Source organism: Protopterus annectens, chromosome 5.part0, assembly GCF_019279795.1.
Source record: "Protopterus annectens isolate FY-2018-M chromosome 5.part0, PAN1.0, whole genome shotgun sequence".
Lineage (NCBI taxonomy): Eukaryota > Metazoa > Chordata > Ceratodontiformes > Protopteridae > Protopterus > Protopterus annectens.
The window spans coordinates 86,039,765-86,052,622 of NC_056735.1; the positions used below are offsets into that span (position 1 = coordinate 86,039,765).

The 12,858-nt window shown below is 39.2% G+C and overlaps 1 protein-coding gene across 2 annotated transcripts in view; it reads left to right on the forward strand.

Moving 5' to 3' along the window:
- NRIP1 (nuclear receptor interacting protein 1) overlaps positions 1-7,540 on the forward strand; it is a 528,410-nt gene extending 520,870 nt beyond the window's left edge. Inside the window, exons 4-5 of one of the 2 annotated variants that reach the window (XM_044072153.1) lie at positions 252-337; positions 443-7,540. In XM_044072153.1, coding sequence (XP_043928088.1) covers positions 616-4,173 — 3,558 coding nt within the window. In that variant the 5' untranslated portion in view covers positions 252-337; positions 443-615 and the 3' untranslated portion in view covers positions 4,174-7,540. Of the gene's footprint in view, positions 1-251 lie in introns of both variants that reach the window. The other variant, XM_044072152.1, reaches the window with a different exon arrangement.
- Positions 7,541-12,858: the final 5,318 nt, after the last annotated feature.

Consider the following 12,858-nt stretch of genomic DNA (forward strand, 5'->3'; position numbering starts at 1 on the left):
TGGATAGTGTAGGGCTGGTGGCTCGTGCCACATTCTGCCACTGTTTGGAAGTAGTAGTGAAGACAGGTAAAAAAGCAGCTAGTGATCACACCTTGGGCAGGTCTAATAAAGCCAGGTAGCTCAGTTTGTCAGCAAAATGAATAAATATGTTTATGCTCTGCATTATGAGTTTAAAATTGAGTTAATAGAAATTGCCATGAATTGCAATGGTTCATGTGACATGCTAATGGATGTCTCCATCTCTCTTGCAGTGTCTCTCGCAGGATTCCTGTACTGTTGTTCAGAAACCAGAAGCATTAATGTACGCAAAAGTATCGTAATATGATGGTGGAGCGAAGTAAGTCTGAAATGGAATGTTTTGAACCAGATAAACACCAGAATCTTGCCAGCCAGTGGATCCTCACGTTTTTTTGCCGTTTCTGTTTTTTCTGTTGATTTCCAGATTTCTTGCTGTCAAGCGGTATTTTTTAGTGCGCCCTCCTGCTGGCATAAAGCCAGTCGTTAAGAACAAGAAGAAGACACAGCCGCAGCTGTAACTGGGCAAGACACTGGCTGCAGTAACTGAACCATTAAACGGGCAAGAGACACATTTCCCTGTTGATTTTCTTTTTGAACATGACTTATGGAGAAGAGCTTGGCTCTGATACGCACCAGGATTCAGTCGTATTAACATTTTTGGAAGGATTACTAATGTACCAAGGAACAGCAAACTCAGCTGTGGGAACTGACAAAAGATGCAAAGCTGGACACAGTGGAGAAGATCAGAACTTTGGTTCTGTAAATGTTTTGCCCAACCATCAGAACAGTGGTCCAGTTCTTTCAAATGGGAATGCATACTCAGGGCCAGGCATGCTCCATCTTAAAAAAGCAAGATTACTACAATCTTCCGAGGATTGGCATGCTGCCAAGAGAAGGCGGCTGACAGAGTCAGTGGATATTAATGGTAAGAAGAACACTTTGGTGGTTGGTATAGACGAGAATCCTTTGAAAGGTAAGCAGGATAGCACTTTACTTGCCTCTCTGCTTCAGTCTTTCAGCTCAAGGTTGCAGACTGTTGCATTGTCACAGCATATCAAACGTAGTCTGAAGGATGGCTATTCTCTCAATAATGCATTTCATGAAGAGCAGGAGACACGGTGCTATGGTGTGGCATCTCACCACTTAAAAACACTATTAAAAAAGAACAGAGAAAGAGATCATACTGTGAACACCATGCCTGTCTCAGGTAGTAATCATTCACTGGCTAAAACTGGGTTTGCCGACTCCGTAGACATGCAGAGTCTGCCCAAATCACCAAGAGAGTCTCTGTCATGTGCTGCACGCTTGCAAGCAGTTGCAAACATGGTTGAAACAAGGTCTAGCCCTGCTGCATCTCCCAAGCCTAGTGTAGCTTGTAGCCAACTAGCTCTGCTACTTTCTAGTGAGGCACACTTACAGCAGTACTCTAGGGAACATACCCTGAAAGCACATACTGCAAATCGGCTTGCCAGTGAGAGGCTTGCTGCAATGGCAAGATTGAAGGACGACTCGCAAAATAGTGATGGGTGCCATGTGTCCAGTGAATCACCAGGCCAAGTTAGTGGCCAAACACCTGTAACTTTGTTTAGTAGTAAACCACCTGTGACATCCCTAAAAACAACTGCTGAAGCTGACAGTCCTGTAAGGGGTACATTTAAGCAAAGGGATGCATTCCCTAAGAACAGTGTAAAAAACTGCATTGGAGCAAGCATCGGTAATAGTAGCAGTCTGCTGTTACATCTACTGAAAAGTCAGAGTGTTGAAAAGCAGAGTGGGAGGGAACATGATGACAGCTGTGTTACTTTTGAAGAAAGCAGTGTAACACCAACAACAGAGGAGTACTCTGACCATAACCCTAGCTTCACCGATGATGATGTCAGTGATGATGATGGCTGTTCCCATTCCAGCTGCACTCCAATCGACTTATCCTTCAAACACCGGACAGTTAGTCCCAGCCCCTTGACAAGGGAGCACACATCACTGGAGAACCTGACCAATTCCCTACTTCAGAACTGGGACCCTAAAATACCTGCAAACAAAGCTGATGGAGATGAGCAGGAATTGGTCACAGGTTCCAAGCTGAAGCCTCATCAGAAGGTAACACTTCTTCAGTTACTCCTTGGTCATAAGGAAGAGGGCAAGGTTGATAAAAGTACAGACACCCAAGAATTGCAAAGTCTTACTCACATGGCAAATTCGAGTGTACAGACCGGTAAAAGGACTCCTGTTATTACAGAAGTGAGCAGTTCTAACCACAGCACTCCTTTAAGCACACCGCCATTATTTAAAGAAGCAAAGTGTGATTCTCCAATAAATCTTTCTCACCAGGTTTCTGGTGCTGTGTACAACCCAGTGTCCTGTCCAACTTCATTTCACCAGAAACCTTTTACAAATCATGTATCAGACATGTTAATAGATTTGAGTAAAAACAGTAAAGAAATTCAGGCAACTAAACCACCTCTCAATGAAACTGTGAAAAATGGTTCTGTATTCAGTGCAAGTAAGCTATTACAGAACTTGGCTCGCTGTGGACTGCAGTCTTCCAGCTCTGACAGTGAAGCGGCAACAGCAAATGTGCCATTTGAAGCTAAAGCAGAGAAGCCTTTGGGTCTTTTTGAAAGACTAGATAGCCCGTTGCAGTCAGAGAGGAGCTCTGCAGTACAGAAAACATTGTTAAGCAAACATCCTTCATCAGTAGATGTAGGGATTAACTCTGAAATTGAAAACTTGCTGGAAAGACGCACTGTTCTGCAACTTCTTCTGGGCAACTCACACAAAGGTAAGATAAAAAAGCAACGGACTGCAAGTCTGAAAAGCGGTATGTCAGAGAAGAGGGTTTATGAGTCCTGCAACAGTGAGACTTTGCATGAACAGGTATCAGTTGTCAAAATAAAACAAGAGCCGACTGAGAAAGGGTATGTTCTTGTTCATCATCCAGAAATGTTGTCAAAAGATAGCAACACCGACCAATTTCCTGTAGCAGGTAATACAGAAAAGAGAAATACTGCTTTATCACCATCACCAGAGGACATTAAGAAAGAACGTTTGTCACCTCAGAGTCCATCACCTCCTTTGTCCAGAAATGGTCTGTTGAGTCGTCTCTTGAGGCAGAATCATGATTATGTATATCCACAGACAAGTTCTTCTCCATTAAGTCATGGTACTAATGAAATGATGTGTGCAAGAACAGGGAGCCCTTGCACAGTACCAAAGAAGAGAAAGCTTCCCCGAGTCCACAGCGATTTCCAAGAAGGTGACTTTAGTACTAAACCCAAAAATAATAATCTAGACTCTGTAAATAAACCTGGCTGGCATTCAGTGTCACCATGTTTGTCTTACGGTATCCATCAGGAAGACGAACACAAAAGTATTGAGCGAGATCCAGTTCCGACTGTTGTCTGTGCAAATGTAAATAATGACGCAAGTAATTATTCTAGAGAGAAAAGTTTTAATGTGTTGAAGCAGCTGCTGCTGTCCGAGAACTGCGTAAGAGAATCATCACAACCAAAAAGTGCAACGTGTTCCATTGGACTTAACTCCACTGACAATAAACAGAAAGAAATCTTCAATGACTCCATGTCAAAGAAAGGTGAAACCACTGGTCCTTCCTTACATAATCTGTTAGGTAACAACAGTCAGAAAAATATGTACACTGAACCCAGTTTGCCACATCACACTTTCAGCGTACTAACTTCTGCTCGATCTCCATTCCCTGAAAGTATGGGCAACCCAATCCCTAAGCTTGAAGCTACTCAATTTAACTTGGTTCCTGCTGCTAATGAAAAAGATGGTCCAATCAAATGGGTTATTAGGGGGATAGATCAGAACGAATTTTCCAAAGATTCCCCAAGGTTAACAAAAACCAACCCAATACTGTATTACATGTTACAGAAAGGTGCAAACACATCAGCAATAACTCGAGGAGCAAATAGGACACACTTCAGGGCTGGTCAGATTGAAGCAATTCTTTCAGGAAAGGAGAAACAAGTCCATATTAAGCAGGAGCCAGTGTGTGACATGGGAAATGACGAACACTTGCATGACATGAGAAAATCTTTCAGTCATTTTGCAAATAAGACAGAGAATCAAAATGGTAATAAAGGAAAAAGTGGTGTTTTGGGAGGTGCACTGGCAATAAAAAATGAGCCCGATTGAAACAGTGGGCAGTCATGTTGTCATTCGTAGCCCATTGTTGCATAAACTAGTTGGAGAGCAAGAACTTCACTCCTACAGATGCACCCAGCATGGCTTCATACAGCATGTTTGTTATCTGTTGATATTCCATTGTGTTAATCAAGTTTTGTAGCAAGCAGACTTGTCTGGTTTGTGCTTGTTTTCTGATGAATTTTGTGTGATTATTTGGGAGTAAAACAGTACTTTCAGAAAATGTATAAATTCTGTATCTGCTCTATGTTACTGCATTCAAAACTGAGTTCAGGAGGAAATCTTCTGAAGGTATGCATGCAGTGTTGGTATATTAGTTTGCATTTGACACTGAGCGTTTAAGGTTCAGAAGGCCTTGGCAATCAGAAAGTCAGGAATTCTCATCAGAAATACAGTAAACAGAAGACAGGGTGTTTAATGTGGCATTATATGATCATAAGCACATTTGCAGCTGGATTTCTTTAAAAAAGTTATTACAGATTTTCTTTTGAAATTGTAAAAGCTACCAATACAGACAAGGTAAAGTTAAGGTTTCAAATATGCAGACTGGCGGCATGCAGTGTAATCAGGTATTTCATGGAAATAACCTACAAATGCCCTCTTTTCTTTAATAGTTTTATAAAACACCCCATGTTGCGTATTCATAATCTGCATATGTGAATTGCCATTTTTGCTTGGCACATTTGTGCCCGTTAATCACTTTTTACATAGGGCTAAGGCTATATTTATATATTTGTTGATGGAACGCCTTGTTTGTTTACAGATAGCTTAGATGTTGAGTATGGAGGAGTTCCAGTACTTGGCTAGTGGTTTATGACATAATTTGCTGTTTATGCAAGTCTCTCAGCTCAGGTTGTCTCACACACTTCCTCAGCAAAGTGAGTATTTGAAGGCTACTTACCTTGCTAAGTTTGTGAATGGGAAAATTCTAGCAAGCACATTAAGCCGACAGGGAGCTTGCAGTTAAGGTTGTTACTGCAGTTGTAATGACAGTTGCACTGGAAAGGAATGCCACCACATTTGTGCGTAGGCCTTCCCCATTTGTGATGTACCATTGTGGTGATTAGCGAGTCTTGTCCACATGAATGAAACCTGTTTTTCATTATTGTATGTTATAATGAAATTCATTCTAATTTTTGTTCTGTTGTAGATTTTTAAGGATACAGAACAAACTTGATTAATTTTATCTGCTGTTAATTCACAGGTTTAATGTGTGGATTTTAGCACAGCTTCAGTGTTTACAGTACAGTACAGTTTTAAAGGATAGAATGTTTATTCAACACTTATATTATTCCTACTGGTTTTCTCTTGTAGTTTGGCAGAGAAGAGATCTTGGACAGCTTTACAGAGCTGCTTTGGACCAAACAGCCTTTGAAATGTGATTTTTGTAAATAATTCAGAAAGGCAGAAGTAGCTGTGATAACCACCATAGAAGTAATTTTCTCTCCCCTCATCTGGTAGAGCCTAAGTTTCTGTAAACAGCTGAAGCCTGAACTTCTAAATGTGTCTAATTTGCTTGTACTGATTAGCAAGAAAGTGGTCCATTTCACATCTCTGTAGTATATTGTGTAATAAAACACAGTAAGTTGTACCCCAAAACTGAATAAGGTGTTAGTGCATGTAGAAGTACCTTTTCATGGCACCATGAGTCATAAATGTAAACTACCCCTGAAAAAAAATGATTTCAGAACAGTGGCAAGTGACCCACAAGCTTTTTGCTTTGCAGTTGAACATAAAAGTCAGACTCCACTTCTATGGATAAAACTGTCGTCAGTTTTTGAAACTAACAGCATGTCTTAAGGGAACTTTACCTATGCCCTGAAGCTTTTGGCTTAGTAAAAGCAGGTGTGTTGCAACCTCCACCCCCCAAGCAAGGGTGGTGGTTTTGCGATGACGCTAAACAAAAACTGAAAGAATGCTGAACCCTTAGAGCAGCTAGAGAAAGTTAAAAGGATTCTGGTAAACTACTTTATGTAATGGTAGTGAAGTGCTGATTTCTAGTGCCAATCGCTAAGTTATCATGGAATGTTGGAAACATGACCAAGTTTACCATGCTGGAGAGCATTTCAGTGATGTCCATAACGAACAAGACAGTTTTTGTCCATTTTTGAATCGCAAGGTGCAGAAAAGTATCCCAGTGAGCATCGCACATAAGGCAGGAAGTTGGCCCTTGATGGGGAACCACTCCATCCTATGGCACACAAACACGCACACATGCATGCACACACGCATGCACATACGCACACAGACACACACACACACACACACACACACACACACACACACACACACACACACACACACACACACACACACACACACACACACACACGCGCATTTACTTCCTGCACATACAGCTGTGGCATTTGTGACCTTGTCAGTCCACCTCCATATGTGCTTGAGATGTGCAAGGAGTCTAGATATGCCAGCAAACACCCACTCAGACATACAGAAAACATACAAAATTCTACATATGACATCTCAGCTGGGAGTCAGACCAGGGACCCAAGCACTTTGAGACAGCAATGCTAAGCTCTGTACCACAGGTTTAATAAACAGCATTGGACAGTCCATAATTTGTGTGTTACATGTGATTGTTCTGGCGAGAACATGCAACTGTGGAAAAAGTGCATAGTCTGCACTGGAGTACCCCAGAAAGGTGAAATAACAAAAAGCTAAAAGATAAAATTCTGAAGTAAAACATCAAGGCAACATTTTCTGTAAATCCTAGAAAAACATTTCCTCATAACTTAGTATACCGACTCTAAGGTGGCCACTTCTTGAATAGGTCTATTTTACGGATAGCTTTAGTATTTTGTGTTGGTCTTTTGTCATTCAGACATGCATTGTGCACCCAGTTTGGACATCATTAACCTTTAATATTTTGTTTGTTTTCAATTGTATTTCCCCCTCAGAATTTAGCCATGAATGTTTATTGTGTAGGCACACTTTAGAAAGGATAGTTTAAACCCATGTGAGGACAGAACCACACATTTCCTTAAAATGCACTCATTTCCCTCAAGAAAGAAGTGAGGCATTAATCTGCACATCCACTTTTTCTTTTATTTTTATTTCAGTTTTGTCAATGAAAGAAAGAAAACTTGTATAGAGGAGTTTTGCATCAGAATTTTAAGTTCCTGGAGAGCATTTGATGTTGCACACACTTCTTGTTCAGGAAACCTAGAGTTTATTTTATCATTTTTTTGGTATCCTGATGTTATTTTAAGATTTCACTGTGCTGATAATAATTTGTTTCACCAGGTGAATAGATTGTATTAGCAAAAGAAAAGTTATTTTCTTGCAGTGATTTTGTACATAGATACATTATGAACTGACCTAAACGAATGGATATGTTTATTAAAATGTATAAAATGTGTATATATATATATATATATATATATATATATATATATATATATATATATATATATATATATATATAAAATGCTTTCTGTAAATAAATGTCTACTGAAGTAAAGAGATATTTTGTACTCCTGTCATGCAAAGAAGGAAATGTTTTAATCTCCTGAGGATGATGTATATTCTGTGTATAAATGTAAATAGAAGATAGGTTTTAAAATCAACTTTTGCATGTCTGTAAAATAGTTGTATTCTAAGCTTGAATGATGTCACATTACTCAGTTTGTATCCAATATTCGGATTTCCTTGCATGAAAATCGCATGGGAGACGGGAGGGACTCCTATGCATCTACTCCCACTTTTTGCAGAAGGTAATGTCTTAGTACATGAGGTCAAATGGTTATTAAAGCAAAGACAATATTCCAGATGTCCAGATAGTTATGTTAAAACATTTGTGGTACTGTTTTGGTTTCAAAAAAAGAATTAAACTTTTTATTAGGGGGGTCTAAAAAGACAAGGTTGTTACCTTGAGAAGCACTTTGCCCTACAGAAAAAGGCACAGTTTCTTTTGCTCACTTTGAGAGAGAAAATATCTGGCTGGTCTGATCTACAGAATATTGTCTTTATTTTTCACGTATCTGTTCTTCCTTGGGTTTCCATGGCTTTGATATGCAGTCCACATTCAGCCTTTTCAAGGTCAGATTATTTTTTTTTGGTGTTGCAGACCTGTTTATGCTGAGATTTTTTAATGTTTGTTTCTGCAAAACATTTCAATAAATTAAATAAATGCATTTATTTGGCTTTTTAAGTCATTCTATTTCCTTCTTGTTTTTGACAGACAGTATTTATTTAGCTTATATGAATAAATTAAACAAAAAACAAGTACATCTTTGTGTGGAGAATTATTTACAGCAGATAAGAATTTAAAAATCTTGCAACCCATACATGCATTTAATAATGTCAGCAAAGTAGTACATGGCTCAGCATTTGTAATCGAATGAATCTCTTCGATATCTCTGGGCTGTCTGCCATTTTGGTAAGTGATGAGAGCATATTTAACTGGTTGCTTAGTCATAGAAAACAATGCTACATTCGTAGCATGCTGTTCCAAAGTGGTGTAACAGTAGGTGCAGCAGATTTGTAGTTATGCATGACAGAAGTGTTGCAGAATTCATATTTCTTGCAAATAGGATATAAACAAAAGCAAAGCAGATGTTAAATATGTAAAATTTAATGTCTATTCTTTTAAATGTTTTAAAACTGCATTTTCATTTAACACTAGAGTAACACTGCAGAGTGATTTAATTTTTCAGCATTTCTTTTTTCCCTGTGGCTTACATTAGCATAATTTGATGTAGTAATAGTCTAGCAGTTAGCAGAGAGTGTTAAGGCTGTAAGCTGAAAATGACTACTTGCAGTGGTTCGGGGTTTGATTCCCGCAGCTTTCATATGCCTGCTGTGTTCCCTTCACAATGTCACTTAAAAAGACCGTGCTTTTTGGAAATTAGGACTTTTAAAGTACAGGAACAAACCAAGCTTATAATCAAATAAAAGGCAAAGGATTAAACAAATAAAAGGCATAGATGTCATTTTTGGTGGTTTATTTAAACCTAAAGGCTTTTTTGTCATGTTTGTCTGAAGAAGGTGCACAGTATTGCATCTGAAAGCACTCATAGTAAATAAATTAGTATAGTGAATACCATTTGCCTTTTATTTGGCAATTAGGACTTTGGCTGGGCTACTTAATGGTAGTTACTACAAAACTAGTAACTACCTGTGAACTTACAGAAACTTTAGCCAACAGTGGAGGCTGTGAAAAATACACACACACACACACACACACACACACACACACACAGAAACTATTTTTTTTTACCATGCAGACAGTATAGAGTTGTGTGTTTGAGACGTGAATGTTAAGAAATTCACCTTAGCAGAGCTTGAGAGGTCATTTTCTTGCAATTCATGTTGCTAACTCATGATAAGTTTGGAGCTTTATCTACCAACTGTAGTACCAGTTACAGAAAAAAAAATGCATATGAACATGAAGTATTTTATAGCTCTGAAAGCTATAACACACTTAGAATAGCCAGACCGGTAGCAGGTGGAAGTAACCTGTCTGTCTGAATGAATGGTTTTAAAAGCTGTTTTTGTGTGTGATGGTGAAGAGTGTAACATATTTTAAAACTGTGAAAACACTTCAGTTGTTCTGAAATAACGGTTATGATTTAGAGCAAAATTATACCTTATCAGTAGTGAAAGATACTGAATAAAACTTTGCCAAGCACTTTAAGTCAGGTGCATATCAAAATTTTCTTTTTTTTTTTTCAAAATATGGGGTGTAAACACAGCATACTGTCCACTAGAACTGACTTCATTTCTGCCCTCAGTTTGATAGCTGTTATCTGCATGCTTCTTGTGTGGCATCTAAAAACTGCATTGTTTACATTTACCTTTCATGTTGTAATTAGTAATTAATGTAATTTATCATGTGTAGAGGTATTTGTGCATATGTTGTATTTCAAATGTATTTGTTCTCATTTAGTCACTACTCTAATTGTACTATGATCACTTTTCATACTTTTTCTTGAGTTGCGTCTGAAAATGGTCCACTTGGATCAGCATTCTCCTGGTTAACAGATATTAAATATCTAACTAAATAAATAAAACGGCAGCTTAATACCATTACCAGATTAGAATGAATACAGTAAATAATGGATGAGACAAGCTGCAGTTAATAAAGCTGGTGATGTCTAGCTGAAATTGACGATGTTACAACGTGCACAAGATGGTGATGTCTAGCTGAAAGTGACGATGTCACAACTTGCACAAGATAGTGATGTCTAGCTGAAAGTGACGATGTTACAACTTGCATGAGATAGTGATGTCTAGCTGAAAGTGACGATGTTGCAACTTGCATGAGATGATGTCTAGCTGAAAGTGACGATGTTACAACTTGCACAAGATAGTGATGTGTAGCTGAAAGTGAAGATGTTACAACTTGCACGAGATAGTGATGTCTAGCTGAAAGTGACGATGTTGCAACTTGCATGAGATGATGTCTAGCTGAAAGTGACGATGTTACAACTTGCACAAGGTGGTGATGTCTAGCTGAAAGTGACGATGTTACAACTTGCACAGGTAAAGCAACAAATAAGTAGATTCCAGAACATGTTATAGAAAAAAAAAAAGTGTTCGCCAACAGCAATTGGGACCAGCAATGAAACAAAATGTGAAGCTTGGACAAGACTGTGTAAATTATTGTGACTGGCCATGATATGAAAAGGAGTGAACAAATATGGAGTAGGAGGGATAGAGGTGGAGAAAGTTAGAGGAAAGGTGAGGTTTAAACATCCATAAAGAGGTTTGGGAACACTGTGGGTGAAGCAGAGCAATGCAAACAGATGACTTGTTGAAGAGGTGGGATGTCTTAAAAGGTGAGTGACAAGTAACATTCCCGATCAAACGCCAGTTAATTCTCCAGAGAAGAGGTAATGAGTTTCAGTAGATTATAACTGTCGAATTTCTTCAGGTGTATGTACGCATTACTGAGCTAAAAATGACAGGATTAGCATTCAGGACACAGGAAAATAGAGGTGAGCAGCCATTGTTCAGCTGTGTAGAAGCCTTTGCAGCATTCCCAAGTTCCCTTATAATTGACATTAACTACCCCGTCACTGTCTCTTTCTATATGATCTCCAGGGCAAGTGTTTACCAGTCTCTGAAGTTTCTCCAGTCTTGTTCCAACGTAGCTAAGGTTGCAAGAATATCAGAACTGTACATCCTTCTGCTGTTGGAAGAGGGATATACGTCACTCTCCAGTTAGGAGTACCTTGAGTTGTCTAGCATGACCCCCTCCTTGCAGTGGTTAAAGTGGAAATATTTAAAAATCTGTTTGGCAGATATCAAGAAACTCGAATTGTGGAACTTCTCTTAGTTGTCTGAACTCTGGCCTCCATGTACAGCAGACCATTGTACTGATAGCATATCCATTTAATTGACAGCACTTCTGGGCCTCTAAGTAATTTTGGCCAAATTATTGACTTTGCTGCCAAACCAGAGTGCGTTTATTTCAGTGCTGCCATTCCCTAAATACCTGGACTTGTGTCCGTGTTTAAGAAAGGTGAACCTTTAAGTTCCTCTATACTGCAATGAACTGAGGGAAGAATAACTACAAAGCAAATCATTAGAGGAAATCAAGTCAGAGAAAGTGTATATGAGAAAGATTAGAAATTATCTTTCTTTGAAATAGAAACAGCAGGTTGTTGCTGCCCAGATCTGTGATACAGAGAGAGAAAGCCTGACTGCTCCCATTTGACCTACATGTGACTAGTAGCATAGGAAGCTGGAAAAGCTAAATGTAGGGTAGAAGTGATTGTCCTGTGCTGGTTCCAGCATCCTGGAGAGAGGGAAACCACCCAGCCAATAATAGATCTGACCCAAATAGGTGTGTAGAGGTCTACCATACAGTACTATGGTTCAGGGTGTTGTCTGCATGGCACAGTAATGTGTTAGGGGGGGACTGAACATATGTGCATGATGCAAATGTGTTGTCCCAGGAAAGCAGTGATTATGAAATCAAGTCAAAGCCACTGCAGGGAGGGAGTGCTTTGCAGGGGGGATAAGGCTTTGTTCTCATTCATGAGTATAACAGCCTAATCCAGGTATGCAACTCTCGTATCTGAGGGGAATGAATAAATTTTTGAGTTCTTACCCCATCAAGGGAAGGAATGGGCTGTAGGCCTCTTGCCTTGACTGTGGGAGATTGGCACTGCTTTCATCCTGAGGAAGAGTAACAAACCACCACAGGGTGGAACTCGTCTGAGGGGATTAGGCCCTATATGATAACAGACAAGTTAAAGTAATATGGACATAGCAGAACAAGTTGGTAGGCTTGATGGATTGATATGTGGTAGTAATCAAGCTGTCACAAACAGCAGCCATCTGACTGAATGGAACATTAGCACTGGTATAAGGGCAACTAAGGACATTGTTCATTTCAGGCCTGTGAAGACAATACCAGGTGATCTTTCACAGACGTTGGGACAAAAAGACGGATAAACTGAAATGTTTTAAGCGTTTTGAGTTCTGATGACCAAAAAGTTAACATTTAATGGGCTTGCCTCATAGCTAACAGTTCAGTAATTAAACCTGTGAGAATGATGCATGCATCTGTAGGGAAATATATTCAGTGTTTGTATGTGGTATTCAATTAGCAGGTGTTAGTAATGCTCTAGTGCAAAACCTAAAAGTGTGAAGTATGGCTGGATAGGAGACTAGTACTATCACAGGTTGATTCTGCAAGTATGATAATTC